The sequence below is a fragment of the Candoia aspera genome, chromosome 5 (genome assembly GCF_035149785.1).
Source record: "Candoia aspera isolate rCanAsp1 chromosome 5, rCanAsp1.hap2, whole genome shotgun sequence".
NCBI lineage: Eukaryota > Metazoa > Chordata > Lepidosauria > Squamata > Boidae > Candoia > Candoia aspera.
This window is the reverse complement of record NC_086157.1, coordinates 26,855,630-26,873,690: the sequence shown is the minus strand read 5'-3', so window position 1 is coordinate 26,873,690 and position 18,061 is coordinate 26,855,630. Positions and strand designations below refer to the sequence as shown.

The 18,061-nt window shown below is 40.0% G+C and overlaps 2 protein-coding genes across 3 annotated transcripts in view; one reads left to right on the top strand and one right to left on the bottom strand.

Annotated features, from left to right (window-relative positions):
- The window catches only part of UBAC2 (UBA domain containing 2), a 108,275-nt gene that overhangs the window by 14,609 nt on the left and 75,605 nt on the right, over nt 1-18,061 (top strand). The window lies entirely within an intron of this gene.
- Nucleotides 1,594-2,694, bottom strand: GPR18 (G protein-coupled receptor 18). The gene has a single exon (XM_063304331.1). It carries the CDS (start codon nt 2,625-2,627, stop codon nt 1,635-1,637), a length of 993 nt encoding a protein of 330 aa, XP_063160401.1. The 5' UTR covers nt 2,628-2,694; the 3' UTR covers nt 1,594-1,634.

The following is an 18,061-nucleotide window of genomic DNA, read 5'->3' as shown; positions in this document are numbered from 1 at the left end:
CTTCAGTGCATTGCTTTTTATTTTCTAGATTTTTTTTTTGTTTTATTTCACCCCCCCACCTCAATGCACTCCCACTGGGGATTAAGAGTTAAATTCAGCACCGTATTTAAGGCTGTATTTCTGTGCGTCCATAAATGTCTCTAGAGTAGCATTCCCCAACCTGGCATCGCCTGTGGGTATTATAGTACAGCTCTTATTCCTAGCCAGTGTAGTTATTGTGTAGAGAATATGGTTGTATTTGAGAGTGCCAAAAAATGGTTGATAGCTTTCTTACAGTAGTGATGGTCATTTGAAAACATTTTATTTATTTATCTAATTTGTCCCCACCCATCTCCTCCTGTCGGGGGACTCTGGGTGGTTGAACACATGTCAGTGAAATCTTCCTATTTGATGGTAAACTGGTGAGATATGTATCAGAATTTACAGTAAATTCTGTAAATAAAGACTTCTCTATTATTCTAATAGAAAGCAATAAAAAGATTTAAAAGATTTTTTTTTAATGGCTTCACTTGCAAGGGTTTTTATTCAGGATGGAAACCCTAACCCTAAATTCAGTTTTACATGTAACATCTTGCTAAGCTTTATTTAACATCGTTACTCAGAAGAAGGTCTTTAATTTGATGGATGTGTTTATATTTCTATTAGAGAGCTTTAACCATTTCCTTCCATGCCTTGGTTTTAGCTGTTTCATTCAAGTATCAGTTTCTTCATTTGTTTCGTATTTCTTGGCAGGAGAAAGAGCTTTGGTGTTCAGTTCAGCATTGCTGCAGATGCAGAAAACCTTTTACCCAGACATTCCCCTCTCCACTGTAATAATACATTATTTAACATAACAAAATCTATGTTATAAGCAGCTAGAAGCACAGTAACATACTTGAATATGCATTGGCATTGGCGCCTACGATTAAAATAAAATCTTCCCAAGTTAAGCTTAATTCTTGGTGAATACATCTCCATCTCCATATAGTTTTCTTGCCAGTAATAAAAAGAAATGACTTGCCATTGCCTTTTTATGGGATTTTCTTTTCTTACTTTTCAATATGGCTTACAACAGTCGATTTCCTGGTGGTCCTTCATCTATGAACTGAACAGGTCTGACTCTCCTTAGCTTTTATGAGATTAGCCAAAGTTGACTGGGTGGTGCCACCTACTTCGACAAATGAAAGCACATGTAAATTATTCCCAGAAGGAATTTAAGACTTAGCATGTTTGGAGACCTTTTCATCTTGCCTTAAGGAGTGCACACATTAGACTTAAATTTTATTAAAGATGAAACACTTGATTTAGAAATATGGAATTTTCTACCATCTTCCCAATACTGTAAATGCTGAAATCGTGGTTTTGAACAATGTTTTATATCACTCTGTCTTAATAAATTGTGTAACTCATAGAAGTTATGAGGTTGAAACCCCAGCAGCAAAGGTAATGCAAGAATAAATCTTGAAGGAAAATGGAATATATTAAAGAGGCAGAAATTATTATGCATTTCAAGCTAGTGTAATCTCTTTTTCAAAGAAAAAACGAGGAAAAAAAGAGAGAAATAATAAAACTTTCCTTTCTAAGCATAATATATTTATTGGAAATTTAGTTTATTCTAAGCTTTACTTTATATATATTGTATTGCTTCATTTGTTCTATATCATCTCACTGTTAATATTACTTAATGAACGCACGCTACCAGATCGTATACTTCTTCTCCGAACACTTCGAAGATAATTACGATAAAGCATGACACTGATAACTCGGGCCTGAAATTGTTTAGAAACCAGGTAGTACAGGATAATATCTAGGCATGTGCTGAGATTCATGAGAAAGGTGGTGAACGCTCCCCAGGGATTGTAGCTTGCTTGTCCATTTTGGAGCATCAGAAATGTAAAACAAATGTGAAAAGGCACAAAACATACAAGCACTTGGCTAATTAGTGTTACGATGATTCTGATTGATCTCTCTTTAGCCTTTGGTTTCAGCTTGGAAGTTCTTCCATGAATTATACTATAAATGATGACTAGATAACAACCAAGCATACTAAATATGGGAATCAAGAAAAAAAATACTAGCCGAGAAAAATTTAATGCATTGACTTCCTTTAGGTAGATAATATCCATCATCTTCAGGCAGGTAGTGAAATTTGAAGTTTTATCTGGATCAGAATATAAGAAGAGCAGTGGAGATGTTGTCACAAGAGTTAAGATCCAAAGTCCTGTGCAAGCCACCAGAGCTTTACTTGTGTTCTTGAGTTCCTTTGCATATTTGGGTTGAACTATAGCCAGACATCTATCAATGCTTATAAAAGCTAACAGCCATATTGCAATGCTGGGGTAAAAAATAGTGAGAGCACTAAGAATCCGGCAGAAGACATCTCCAAAGATCCAAAAGCGTTTCCCATAATAATGCATTCGAAAAGGCAAAGAAAATATTAGCAACAAATCAAGCAGTGCAACATTCATCATGTAGATAGTTATAGTTGTTTTCTTCTTGGTGGTGCAGCTGAAGACCCAGAGAGCTGTAACATTTACAAGTAAGCCAGTTGTAAAAATGAAGCCGTAGAAGATGAGTGACGAAATTCGGTATTCCTCAGGATGGCTATTTCCAACCATTGTAATTAGACTGTGATTGTAGTTATTCATAGCTTTCTAATATGTTGTCTAAGAATAAAATAGAGGAAAGATCAAGTATGGTTAATGGATAGAACAGTTTTGTATGGTAAGAGGCACTGAGAATCAGACAATTCCAAATTGGCATTTTAGAAAAACTGAGTGTATTAACCACCCAGAGTCCCCCGACGGGAGGAGATGGGCGGGGATAAATCCAATCAATCAATCAATCAATCAATCAATCAATTGACCTTCAGAAATATTTCCAGTATTATGCTAAATTGAGAACTTAATTAGCCAACTGGTTAGTGTAGTTTATATGGGCCTGAGGTAAAAGAAAGCCAGTATGTCTATTTTACTATTTAACACACACACCCGCACCCACACATACACACACAGCCATACTATATCTCCCAGGCAGAAATGAACTGTTTAGGCAATCTCGTAGAAAATCCAAGAACTTCAGATAAGCAAGTAGAAAGTAGGAAGCCATAACTGAAGAATTTCAACACCTTTGGTTCAAGAACTGTATGCATGTGTACGCATACATGCATACATACAAGGAATACTCCAATTCTCTTGCATTTTTAAAATTTTATTGCCATGCTATATAACAGACTGGTGGCCCTCTTCTAAGCAGGCTGGCTTATTTCAGTGTCTTCTTTGTAATTGAAATGGCCAGATTGGCTCTTCCTCGTCTTTCACTGTCTGTAAAACACAGATGTGAGAGAACTAACTTTCATATATCTCTGTCTGTCATCTATCTTTGCCTCCCATCTCTTGTCTAGGCCTTAAACAGGGGTATCTATTAATTGGCCAGAAAAAGTTAGCTTGAAGTACAGCCTATCCATCTTTTTATAGTTAAAAAGTGTTAGCGCTATATATTTAATCTGCTTTTTTAAAAAAGTATTAAGGTGACAATTACCAATCAGAGCCTTTTTAAAGGTTTCATAGGGTCCAATCCCCAACATGGCTTAGTAGATGGAGAGAAGAATTCTTCTGCCTATCCTTTTACACAGAGTATTTTTTTTTTTTTAAAAATAGCAATTAATGAGATAAGAACATTCAACTGTAGTATATGGTGGGCTGACAAGTTTTCATTATCTACTTTTTCTTTTTTTAGTAGCATCTGAATAGGCTACTGCAATAGTACAATAATTTGTAGGCATTTCAAAGGAAGAACGTGTTATAACAATTATTATTTCTTTAAGCGTTTTGGCATAATTAGTCCTGTTGTACGTACCCTGAGCAAGTACACCTGAGAAATTACTTGCTTTGGATTGTACCAATATTGACCTAATCTGGCATCCTTGACAAGAATCCCAGGAACCAAGAGAATTTGCTGGTTCACTAGAAACAGGACAATCACTAGATCTTAATCTACCTTTCAGTGCTATAAAAAAGTCCTCTCAACATTTCACATTTCTAATTTATAATATTGCCACAAAGAATCCGTGAAGTTCGTTAATACAAGCAATTTGATATATTAAATATTGGTCATATCCATAAATAGCCCCATACCTAAAGATCTAGGGATTGTTTCTATCAACTCATTTCCTTTGATGTAATGTCTCTCTTGGTAAAGATTAGTATTATCTCCTCTAGCTCTAAAAATATTATCTAAAATAAAATGATATAACGAAAGTGGAAGGTATTTGAATTTAAAACGATGCAAACTCTTCTGGTAACAAATGGTTTGAAAGAGGAAGCTGGTCATTCATGTTGAAAGAGAAGCTCTGCTTTGTTTTGCTCTTGCAGGTGGGTTGCAGATACTTGCTGCTTTTCAGATATCTACCCTGACTTCTCTCCCCCTCTGCTTCTGTGGGTGAAAGAGAAAGAGTTTGCTCTTCCTTCATCATTCCTTCGTTTCAACTATTCAGAGAGTGAAATATGTGTGGTTGGTAGACAGTGCCACTTTCTACACTTGCAGAGGTTGCAGTCAGATCCTGTGAGATGCTGCCATTCCAGTTTATCATGATTAGCCTTGAAAGTGGGGCAATGACTGTTTCAAAAAGTTCTGAATGATGAAACACAGCAAGAGCATTAAAAGGACAAAGAGAAATAGAAATTGGTTACCTTCTCCCACTATCCTCAATTTAAAAAGATTTGCAACGATCACAGAAATAGCTGCTGTAGTGCAATCTTTACTCCAATCTGGAAATGGTTAAAATTCCACTGGGTATGGTATAATAGCCAACTTCTCATGCTTCCAAAAGTATCATGTCCTCTCCCATAAGAATGGCCTTTTAAAGCTTCACTCTTAAGTTTTCTGGAGGAGATCCTTGCTATTAGTGACTACGTAGGTTAATATTTATTAGCTTATTCTAATGGAATTCAGACTGTACAAGAAGACCATGTTCATATGACATGTTGGCTTGTCTTTTATTGACGTATGGGTTATGTACAGTTTTCTGGGTTCTCATGACTCAGTGTCCAAATGGTTTGCACAACATCTTAGTCTAAAATGCGATTTGCTGGTCTGTAGTTCATGTGTTCTGTGAATTTAGACAGTGTAGTTGCTCTATGGGTGTGCAGCAGGGTTCTCCATCACTTTAGATTCAATTCCAGACATGAGCTACAGTGCATGATCCTTGGGAAAAGAAATAGCTTCTGTAAAAAAATTGCAGACAGGTGCTACATTCATGGCCCCACATACTCCAAAACACCTATTTGAAACCAGATCCAAAACACTATAGCTCTGTTGTGCAAATCCTGCTGTATGTTATGCCAACATAATCTGTGGTTGGCTGAACAGACTTGGATGTTAATGATTTTGACTGGCTGAGATGGTGAAATAAAGTGATAGTGAAGCTACCGATCCATTGCTTGGTTTCTTACAATATGCTGGCTTATTTGCAGAAATGCTAAATCAAGATTAATTGTTCCTTGATTTGCTGAATAAATATGTAGCTATGGAAACATTAAGAATTGAAAAAATAAAAATAAAACCATTATTCGAAGAGTTTTGAGATAAGACCAACAGATATAAAGAAAACTAGCATAATGGATCTTCCAATATGCCTGTTTTCCATTTCTGAATCTGACGTTCTGCATTGGTATGGAAAAGTCAAAACTTCATAGGCTATCCCCAAACCTTTAGAATGCCTGAAGTAGTACCCATGTTCTGTGTAAGAAATGGCTGTATTTTGCTTTTTGAAATCATTAGTAATTTTCAGCCTGTACTGGTACCAGTGCCTGTTTATTTAAATCAGCTAAGTGTATTTATTTTATTTTATTTGTACCACACATATTCATTACTTCACCTGTTGTTCACTCCATCTTGATTGTTTTATAAAAACAAGGATTTTTTATAGTTCTAAAAGGTAACATTCATTTGATATACAATACAGTACTGTACTATTAAAAGTCTTTAGTAACGGTTCCACTAATATTTATTTGAAAACTTGAAATAAATATGTGCATGCACACACACCCTGATGCATAAAATAGAGATTTTCTTACCTTTGTTTTTTTTTGAAAGATGCCTTTCATGGACTCCCAGGCGAGCAGAAGATTTATTCTTGTCTTTGTAACAAGTTCTGTGATCTAAAATAGAAGCCCTTTTTATAATCAGGAAGTGTCATAGTGCAACTAGATTCTCAATTGGCCCTACGGGTTTTTTGCAGTTTTTTTGTCTATGTGTATAACATTTGTTTCATGAACAAGTTATACTATATTTATATCTCATATGTCAGCTGATAAAATGTTTCTGTCTGCAAGTATAACATCCTTTTCAACTGTTTAGCATAAAGTATATGTATGTTGAAATATTATAAGGAAATAAGTGCATTTATTGTTGCAGTTGCTATATTTTATATAAAAAATGTATATGATGAGCATAGACTGTTTGGAGGGTGTTTCTGATACAAAATCATCCTTAATTCTTTGCTTCTGTTAAAATCCAATTTATGCATAGTTTTCAGTATCAAGATGAAAATGGACTGTGAATACAGAGGAATTGCCATGAATTCCCTCCCTGTCCTAGTATATACATATAAGTTCAGTTTAATTTATAAATTATATTTTCATCTTGATACTAAAAACTATGCATAAATTGGATTTTAACAGAAGCAGAGCTTATAAATTATAAATTAATGTCTAATGTATAGAAATCTTATTAGGGTCAGTGACTGGTGAAACAAAACAATATAAAAGATAATTTAAAAGGAACAAAATAAATTTTGTATTAATAGAATCCTAAAAGTTAAGGGAGTAATTTTTAGGGAGTAACTTTAAAAAGGGTGTTACATATTATACCTTCTCTCCAGAATTGCAGAGGACAGGGCATTAAGGCGGATTAAAGAAACAGCTTTGCCCACTTAAGATGCTGCATGAAAACATCATTACACACATGGGATGTAGCCATTTCTCTTCAGGCATCTCAATCCAGAAAGGAGTTAAACATGATTGTATTCTGCCCCTCCCTTTCAATATCTATGTAAATTAAGTGGTCACCACCTTCCACCACCACCCAAACGTGTTCATGCAAGCCAGTTTGGTGTAGTGGTTAAAGGCACTGGGGTAGGAACAGGAAGAGTATAAGTTCTAGTCCTGCCCTAGCATGAAACCAGATCGGTGACTTTGGGCTAGTTGCTCTCTCTCAGCCCTAGAAGGAAGGCAAGGCCAAACTAATTCTAAATATGTGGCCAAGAAAACTTCATGCATTTGTCCAGGCAGTCATCAGGAGTCAAGACTAACTCGAAGACACCAAAAAAAGCCCTTATGATAGACAGCTGGCTGTGCTTCTCTATCCTAGTGATGTGGCCCATCATTACTGTAGGGAAGAGTGGCTTACAATAAACTATTCCAGATCCGAAATTATAGCCTTCTTGAACAGATTGAGATGCTGCAAACACCAAAGGCAGATAAACAGTAATCTCATAGACCAAGACTCATCCTTCAAATATCTTGGCATAATAAGAAGGAGTGGCTGTGGATTGATGGCACCTCACCTTCCGGGAAATTGTCATCTTTAGTTCTGGATGGGGTCGCACTGCCCCAGACAAACTCAGTGCGTAATCTGGGGGTTCTCCTGGACTCACGACTCCTGGTCGAAGAGCAGGTGACAGTCGTGGCCAGGAGGGCCTTTGCGCAACTTCGGGTGCGCCAGTTACGCCCGTTCCTGGAACGGGAAGCCCTCCGAACAGTCACTCACGCCCTGGTCATCTCCCTTATAAACTACTGCAATGCGCTGTACATGGGGCTACCCTTGAAGAGTATCCGGAAGCTTCAGCTGGTCCAGAATGCAGCCACGCGGGCCATTTTTGGTGCCTCTAGGTTGGCACATATAACACCTTTGCTGCGCGAGCTGCACTGGGTGCCAGTTTGTTCCGGGTCCAATTCAAGGTGTTGGTTGTCACCTTTAAAACCCTACATGACATGGGGCCTGGTTACCTGAGGGACCGTCTCATCCCCATTGCATCGGCCCACCCCACCCGATCATCCAGAGAGGGCATGTTATAGACTCCGTCCATAAGAGAATTTCATCTGGCGGGGTCCAGGAAACGGGCTTTCTCTGTAGTGGCCCCCACCCTTTGGAACATCTTGCCGCCGGAGGTGAGGCAGGCCCCTTCACTCCTGACCTTCTGGAAGGCCCTGAAGACTTGGTTCTGCCGTCTTGCCTGGGGCGGGAAAGTGAGTAACCTTTCTTGGGGGTGGCTTGCACCCTAGAGGCTCTCCCACCAGCTTGGAATTTTACTTCCTCTTGCATTTTACATTTATTTATTGCATTTTATAATAATGGGTCTGGTTTTATGAGATTTTAACATTTCTGATTGGAGTTTGATTTTATTGTAAACTGCCCAGAGTCCCTCTTTTGGGGGAGATGGGCGGTAATTTTGAATAATAAATTTGAATAATAAATAAATAATAATACTCCAATCCTCAGAGGTTTGGTTTGAACAAATTAAATCTATTTCTGATAAGGCTAACCACTGTGCTAGGGCCACATTGGCCTTTTTTTTTTACCAAAGGAGGCAAGAATATGTTGCCAGTCCTTCGAGGTAGTCTAGACAAGAAACCAAAACCATGAGTACTAACATTTCCTTTATTGTGAGTTTACAGCAACAGAATCTTACAAGTCTGAAAGCACATCTCTCCCATCTTGACTTTACTTTCCAGGGGACTAGGGAGGGTCCCTTCTGAGACACTTTCCACACCCGCTTTCCTTCTGTGGACTGAGATGTCTCTTACGTGACCATTGCCTTGGCTGCAGCTCTTCCTCCTTCTGTCTCTCAAGGATATTTCCACAGATCATTACACATACTGGCCATAAAACTCTATAAAGCTAAATCTATTTTCCCAGTTGTTACCCCCAGGTATGTGCATGTAATAACCTAAAGCCCTTATATATATCCAGCACATATTCCTAAGATCACTATTTCTAGTACACTGTTATGTCTTGAATGTAGGACTTTGTTTAGAAACTGGGATAATCCCCTGGAATTCAGGGCTCATACATACCAGGTTTATTTTTGGCTCAAGCTCCACTTTTCTAGTGATTCCCTGCCTTCCACAATCTTTCTTGAAAAATATTCCTCTTTCCTCTTCATGGAAAGCAAGAATCCAAAGTGGTTTATAGCAGTGTGGCTTGTCAAATACAGCCCTCCTTGGCAGTTACCAAGACCTAGAGTTGCTATCTCGTTGTGGATGTTTCACCCAGCTCTCCAAGGCGAGCAGGGCAAATAATGGCAACATATAAATAGGAAACCTTTCACACAAATTATCTATTCAGCAATACTTGCTCAATGCACTTCAAACAGTAACTGTACATAAGACTGTATAGGAGACTATATGGCGTGAGGTAAAACAGACAAATTGATTGTCACATCTATATGAGAATCAGAGAATGTATGAGGATAAGCCTTTTAAAAGCTACCCATGTATTGTCACAAATTGCAATTTGTATGTGAATCAATGGAGAGCCAGTTTGGTGTAGTGGTTAAAGGCACTGAGCTAGAAACCAGAAGAGTGTGAGTTCTAGCTCTGCTTTAGACATGAAGCCAGTTGGGTGACTTTGGGCCAATCACTCTCAGCCCTAGGAAGAAGGCAGTGGCAAACCACTTCCAAAAATATTGCCAAGAAAACTGCAAGGGACTTCTCCATATGGCTGTCAGGAGTCAAGGCATTGAAAAAACTGTGGATCAGTAGATCTGAAACTGTGAGGAGGTCATTGCTGATCATGTAAAACGCTTATACAGTGTGATTAGGAAGATGCAAAAGAATAAAGTCTTGATTTTAGATTTTGATTCAATGGTTCGATTTTAGAGATACAGTGTTACTAAATGTTTAATTAATAGTAAGAGATTAACTTTTATGTACTTTTATACCTGTGCTGGAAAAGTCAGAAGCCACTGGTCTGATAAGGTTTTTTGCTCTTTCCTGTACCGTTTTAGCTTTTCCTGTTTCTTTTTTAGACTTGTATTCTGTTGGTCTTATATTCTGGATTATGTGCCTTAATTATATCTTGAATAATTAATAATAAAAATATTTAAAAAAATAAAAATAAAAAAGGAAGATCCAGAAAGTACAGAACTGGAGAATCACCACTAGTGATCATCTCCCTGCTAGGAAATATCACTGTGAGTTAGGAGGAAAAAGCCTCCAGATGATCTTCATTTTATTGTAATAATAGATCCCTCTAGATTAGCTTTCCTGCCTAAGTCCAGCTGTGTTGCCTCATCATGGCATGTGTGTGTTAGTATGTGTTCCAGGGGAGAATTAGCGAATAAAGCCAGGAGTGTATATCAAGAATATATACTCCCAGCAGGATCACTCAAGCTGTGAAAATCATTCAAGCTGCCCATCTGAAACAAGCAGGCACCTGTATTGGCAGCAACAATAAAGAAAGATGCTTTGTTGTTTATTCGTTTAGTCGCTTCCGACTCTTCGTGACTTCATGGACCAGCCCACGCCAGAGCTTCCTGTCGGTCGTCAACACCCCCAGCTCCCCCAGGGACGAGTCTGTCACCTCTAGAATATCATCCATCCATCTTGCCCTTGGTCGGCCCCTCTTCCTTTTGCCTTCCACTCTCCCTAGCATCAGCATCTTCTCCAGGGTGTCCTGTCTTCTCGTTATGTGGCCAAAGTATTTCAGTTTTGCCTTTAATATCATTCCCTCAAGTGAGCAGTCTGGCTTTATTTCCTGGAGGATGGACTGGTTGGATCTTCTTGCAGTCCAAGGCACTCTCAGAATTTTCCTCCAACACCACAGTTCAAGGAGGATCAAAGCATCGATCTTCCTTCGCTCAGCCTTCCTTATGGTCCAGCTCTCGCAGCCATATGTTACTACAGGGAACACCATTGCTTTAACTATGCGGGCCTTTGTTGTCAGTGTGATGTCTCTGCTCTTAACTATTTTATCGAGATTTGTCATTGCTCTTCTCCCCAGGATTAAGCGTCTTCTGATTTCCTGACTGCAGTCAGCATCTGCAGTAATCTTTGCACCTAGGAATACAAAGTCTTTCACTGCTTCTACATTTTCTCCCTCTATTTGCCAGTTATTAATCAAGCTGGTTGCCATAATCTTGGTTTTTTTGAGGTTTAGCTGCAAACCAGCTTTTGCACTTTCTTCTTTCACCTTCATCATAAGGCTCCTCAGTTCCTCTTCACTTTCAGCCATCAAAGTGGTATCATCTGCATATCTGAGATTGTTAATGTTTCTTCCAGAGATTTTAACTCCAGCCTTGGATTCCTCAAGGCCAGCGTGTCGCATGATGTGTTCTGCATACAAGTTGAATAGGTAGGGTGAGAGTATACAGCCCTGCCGTACTCCTTTCCCAATCTTAAACCAGTCTGTTGTTCCGTGGTCTGTTCTTACTGTTGCTACTTGGTCGTTATACAGATTCTTCAGGAGGCATACAAGATGACTTGGTATCCCCATACCACTAAGAACTTGCCACAATTTGTTATGGTCCACACAGTCAAAGGCTTTAGAATAGTCAATAAAACAGAAATAGATGTTTTTCTGAAACTCCCTGGCTTTTTCCATTATCCAGCGGATATTGGCAATTTGGTCTCTAGTTCCTCTGCCTTTTCTAAACCCAGCTTGTACGTCTGGCAATTCTCGCTCCATGAACTGCTGAAGTCTACCTTGCAGGATCTTGAGCATTACCTTACTGGCATGTGAAATGAGTGTCACTGTTCGATAGTTTGAACATTCTTTAGTGTTTCCCTTTTTTGGTATGGGGATATAAGTTGATTTTTTCCAGTCTGATGGCCATTCTTGTGTTTTCCAAATTTGCTGGCATATAGCATGCATTACCTTGACAGCATCATCTTGCAAGATTTTGAACAGTTCAGCTGGGATGCCGTCGTCTCCTGTTGCCTTGTTATTAGCAATGCTTCTTAAGGCCCACTCAACCTCACTCTTCAGGATGTCTGGCTCTAGTTCACCGACCACACTGTCAAAGCTATCCCCGATATTGTTATCCTTCCTATACAGGTTTTCTGTATATTCTTGCCACCTTTTCTTGATCTCTTCTTCTTCTGTTAGGTCCTTGCCATCTTTGTTTTTGATCATACCCATTTTTGCCTGGAAAAGAAAGATGCTGGAAGCAGATAATCACTTTAGTGACAACAATGGCATAATTTCCTATCGTATGGGAGAAGGCAATGGTAAACCACTCCTGTATTTTACCAAGAAAACCACATGCGTAGACAAGGTAAAGTTATTGATCCTATATTGCCTGTAGAGATGACGGGCCTCCACTTCAGCTTCTTTTTTGAACCACCAATAACAGACTGACCCAGGCTGAATAGAGAAAAGCACTGAACACTTGGACAATTGGTTGGGGTTTTGTATCTCCCTTCAGTGGCTGGGAGGAGATTTTTATTTTACAAATGGAAAGCTTACCAAAGAAAAGAAAGGTAAATTATAAATACCTTCAACTAGTTCAGAAATTAATCTAAATAAAAATTATATTTTAGTTTAACTATATTTTCTATAGGCTTTGTATCTACACTACTTTAAAGTCCAATTTCACTGTATCTTCACTTCTTTCTGTTCTCTATCTCTAATACATTTGTTGACTGCTGATCTATTTCTGTTGTTTTAATCCCTGTATATCTCTGTCGTCCCTCTCTATAGAGCCGCAGTACACTCCTTTTTCTGTCTTTGATCTGTCTTTCTCGGCTTCTGTTCTGCCAAAGTCTTGACTTCTTTTTTGCCTTTCTGCTTGTTTGCTCCTGGCTGGGCTTCTCCTCTTCCCAACCTTGGTTCCAGCTGAGGGAAATGGCTGGAGAAACGTTTACCTCTGCCAGCTCTGAGGGAAGGAAAAAACGCCTGCCTCTCCCTGGTTTTCCCAGCGGCTGCCTCCTTTCCTGTTGCCTCTTTCTCGGCAGGACGGTCCCTCCTTTAGTTTTTCCGCTTTATTTTTTACTCCTGTGCCTTGGCTCTGTCTGTTTGGGCTATTCCTCATGCGGCCTGTAGCTGCAGAGCTCCCAGGGAGCCATCTTGTCTCCCCTCCTGCTGCCCAACGCTGCTGTTGGATTGGCAGCTGGGTTGTCATGACGATGGGGAAGGGCCAAGAAGAGAGGGGGAGGAAGGAGCACAGGTGCTTTCAATCTGCTCTGGTAGTCTGTCTTTACACAGCGTTTCAGGTTGGATGGCATTCAACATGCTACTGAGGAAGAACTGAGGATCTTTCAGAGTACTAATGGTATTTATGATGTGGCTAGATTAAGCATCCTGGGCATCCAGTTGCTGATGTTGCCATGCAGGAAAAGAGAATCCAAAGCTGCAAAGACAGAATCAGTGGGAACAGGAAATGTAAGAAACATGAACATGGGAAAGCTCAACACAATGAAAGATGTAATGAATCAACTACGTATTGATATTTTAGATATCAGTGAATTGAAATGGACTGGAATTGGACACTTTCAGCCAGAAGTTCATACTGGTTACTACTCTGGGTACAGAAAAAGAACAACAATGCTTTCATAGTCAGAAAGGATTAAACAAAGAGACTTGGGTACAATGCAAGCAATAAGTGAATGATACCAACTAATTTTCTGAGCAACGCTTCGATATGATGGTTATCCAAGTTTATGCTCCAACCATTGATGCAGAAGTTTAGTGGTGTTTGGCCTCAAGTTCAGGCTGAAATCAACAGCACATGCAAGCAAGATGTGCTGCTTCTGGTTGGAGATAGGTTGGAAATAGTAAGGAGGAAAACAGTTGGACTGTATGGCCTAGGAAACTGAAATGAAGCATGAGAACAATTTTTGGTGTTTGCCAATCCTGTGATTTCTTCATTGCTAACATATTTATCAAACAATTAAAACGATATCTGTATAGATGGACATCACCAGGTAGAGCACACAGAAATTAACCACTGCATCTAAACAACCACTGCAACTAAACACAGCCTAGAAGACAAAATAAAGAATGAAAAGATATTCCCCCCCAGCATCTAAAGTGCAAAAAACTACAGAAAAACAATAAGCCCCTCCTATACCCAACTACACTTAGGGGCACCATGTTCTATTTACATTAGCATCCAGGTGGAGTGCCACTCGAGAATCATTCCCAGACTGTGCTCTGTTCTTTTCTTTGGAGGAAAAAAAAAATCCCATCCAGAATAAGTTATAAAGGTAGTCCTTGCTTAACGACCCTAATTGGGACCAGAATTTCTGTTGCTAATTGAAGTGGTTGTTAGGCAAACATCATGTGACTATACCACTTAGCAACTGCAGTTCCGTTAGTCTCGGTTGTGGTTGTTAGATGAGGATTGCGCCGTCATTAGGCAAGGACCTCATGCTTCTGTCCTACCGCGCTCACCTCTGCTTCAACTCTCCCCACCCATCTATCTCCCCCCGTCTCTGCCTTTTTGGCCATCCTGCACTCTGCTGCCCCCAGCTGGCCTTCGCCATCTTCCTTCTGCTGTCTGAGGCAGTTGCTGGCCCTTCACGAGGCCTCCCCAATGCTGTGCAAGCCCTCACGCAGCCTCACAAAGGGCCAGCAGCTGTCTCAGCTGGGCGCACCTCCTCAGCAGCAGGAGGAAGAAGGTCAGCTGGGAGTGACGGGTGGTGGAGTGCAGGGCGGCAGGTGCAGCGGAGATAGGGGGTGATAGGTGGGGGGAGGTGAAGCAGACGCCGAAGTCGTAAATGCAGGTGGGTTGCCAAGCGCCTGAATTTTGATCGCATGACCGCAGGGGTGCAGCAACAGCCATAACCTTGAGGACCAGCTGTAACTACCATTCGTTCAGAGCTGTCATAATTTAGAATGGTCGCTGAATGAATGGTCATTAAGCAAGGACTACTTGTAGCCTAAACCAAGATCAAAATGTCTGTTTCCCAACTCTCTCAGTTGAGCTTAAATCTATTTTCTAGCATACGTTCAGTGTATTATTTCACCTAGATGTCAGTTTAGCATTTCCGCAGCCTTTTTGATGTCCGTTGTAAAATAATTGGGTACCATTGTGAGATTTATCCCAAACATAATGGTTTAAAAAGAGCCCTGAGATGCCCTATCGATGAATGTGTAGGAGACTGAACAGTAATTCCCAAGTGTCATCTTCTGGGAAAATTCAGTCAGATGGATCTGGATCCATCAAAATCCCAATTACCCAATGGTATTGAAACCACTAAAAGGTTTACCAGAAGCAACAGAAACACTCCTGTCCAGTTCCCAGCATAAATCATCTATTAATACATGCCAAAACTAGATCTTGAGTCTTGACTGGTAAGAATCTGTATGATCAATTTCCATTAAATCTGGAGTTGCATTTTGTGGGAAAACAAACTTAGATTGGACCCTGGAAAGTAGCTATTCAGAATGATGAGATCTCATTGGGTTTCTTTAGCTATATATTGGATTAATATATTATACATTAATTTAAGCTATGGTTTGATTTGTTTGATTTTGATGTGTTGTATACACAAAGTATAAAGCAAGCCATGTCTTAGCGTGATGTGTGAACGTTGTTACAATTGCGTCTTTAGTTTCTAATTCTTTGGCAGCTACAACCGACCAGAAAGAGCAAGCATCCAAAACACAGGCAGTAGCATTTTTTCTTAAGAATACTCTACCTCCATTTAGGAATAATAGTTTTAAAAATATTATTGGTGGGAATGTTAGAATCAGCAAAATGCAGCATATCTTAACTCTTGGTTTTTTGTTGTTTATACGTTCAGTCGCTTCCAACTCTTGGTGACTTCGTGGACCAGCCCACGCCAGAGCTTCCTGTCAGTTGTCAACACCCCCAGCTCCCCCAGGGATGAGTCCATCACCTCTAGAATATCATCTATCCGTCTTGCCCTTGGTCGGCCCCTCTTCCTTTTGCCTTCCACTCTCCCTAGCATCAGCATCTTCTCCAGGGTGTCCTGTCTTCTCATTATGTGGCCAAAGTATTTCAGTTTTGCCTTTAATATCATTCCCTCAAGTGAGCAGTCTGGCTTTATTTCCTGGAGGATGGACTGGTTTGATCTTCTTGCAGTCCAAGGCACTCTCAGAATTTTCCTCCAACACCACAGTTCCAAAGCATCTATCTTCCTTCTCTCAGCCTTCCCTATGGTCCAGCTCTCGCAGCCATATGTTACTACGGGGAACACCATCGCTTTAACTATGCGGACCTTTGTTGTCAGTGTGATGTCTCTGCTCTTAACTATTTTATTGAGATTTGTCATTGCTCTTCTCCCAAGGATTAAGCATCTTCTGATTTCCTGACTTCAGTCAGCATCTGCAGTAATCTTCGCACCTAGAAATACAAAGTCTTTCACTGCCTCTACGTTTTCTCCCTCTATTTGCCAGTTATCAATCAAGATGGCTGCCATAATCTTGGTTTTTTTGAGGTTTAGCTGCAAGCCAGCTTTTGCACTTTCTTCTTTCACCTTCATCATAAGCTCCTCAGTTCCTCTTTGCTTTCAGCCATCAAAGTGGTATCATCTGCATATCTGAGACTGTTCATGTTTCTTCCAGCAATTTTAACTCCAGCCTTGGATTCCTCAAGCCCAGCATGTCGCATGATGTGTTCTGCGTACAAGTTGAATAGGTAGGGTGAGAGTATACAGCCCTGCAGTACTCCTTTCCCAATCTTAAACCAGTCCGTTGTTCCGTGGTCTGTTCTTACCGTTGCTACTTGGTCGTTATACAGATTCTTCAGGAGGCATACAAGATGACTTGGTATCCCCATACCGCTAAGAACTTGCCACAGATCCACACAGTCAAAAGATTAAGAATAGTCAATAAAACAGAAATAGATGTTTTTCTGAAACTCCCTGGCTTTTTCCATTATCCAGCAGATATTGGCAATTTGGTCCCTAGTTCCTCTGCCTTTTCTGAACCCAGCTTGTACATCTGGCAATTCTCACGCCATGAATTGCAGAAGTCTACCTTGCAGGATCTTGAGCATTACCTTACTGGCATGTAAAGAGCGCCACTGTTCGATAGTTTGAACATTCTTTAGTGTTTCCCTTTTTTGGCATGGGGATATAAGTTGATTTTTTCCAGTCTGATGGCCATTCTTGTGTTTTCCAAATTTGCTGGCATATATTGTAGCATGCATTACCTTGACAGCATCATCTTGCAAGATTTTGAACAGTTCAACTGGGATACCGTCATCTCCTGCTGCCTTGTTATTAGCAATGCTTCTCAAGGCTCATTCAACCTCACTCTTCAGTATGTTTGGCTCTAGCTTACTGACCGCACCGTCAAAGCTATCCCCGATATTGTTATCCTTCCTATACAGGTCTTCAGTATATTCTTGCCACCTTTTCTTGATCTCTTCTTCTTCTGTTAGGTCCTTGCCATCTTTGTTTTTGATCATACACATTTTTGCCTGGAATTTACCTCCAATGTTTCTAATTTTCTGGAAGAGGTCTCTTCTCCTTCCTATTCTATTGTCTTTTTCCACTTCCGCATATTGCTTGTTTAAAAATAATTCCTTATCTCTTCTGGCTAACCTCTGGAATTTTGCATTTAATTGGTCATATCTCCCCCTATCACTGTTGCCTTTTGCTTTCCTTCTTTCTTGGGCTACTTCTAGTGTATTTTGTTGCCGCCTCCTGAACAATGTTGCAAACTTCTGTCCATAGTTCTTCTGGGACCCTATCTACTAAGTCCAGTCCCTTAAATCTATTCTTCACCTTCACTGCATATTCCTTAGGAATATTAGTGAGCTCATATCTAGCTGATCTGTGGGTCTTCCCTAATCTCTTTAGTCTGATCCTAAATTGTGCAAGAAGAAGTTCGTGATCTGAACTACAGTCAGCTCCAGGCCTTGTTTTTACCGACTGTACAGATGTCCGCCACCTTTGGCTGCAAAGGATGTAGTCAATCTGATTTCGGTGTTGTCCATCTGGTGAAGTCCACGTATAAAGCCGTCTCTTAGGTTGTTGGAAGAGAGTGTTTGTTATGCAGAGTGAGTTGTCTTGGCAAAATTCTATCAGCCTATGTCCTGCTTCATTTTGTTCTCCCAGGCCATACTTACCTGTAATTCCAGGTGTCATCTGACTGCTCACCTTAGCAT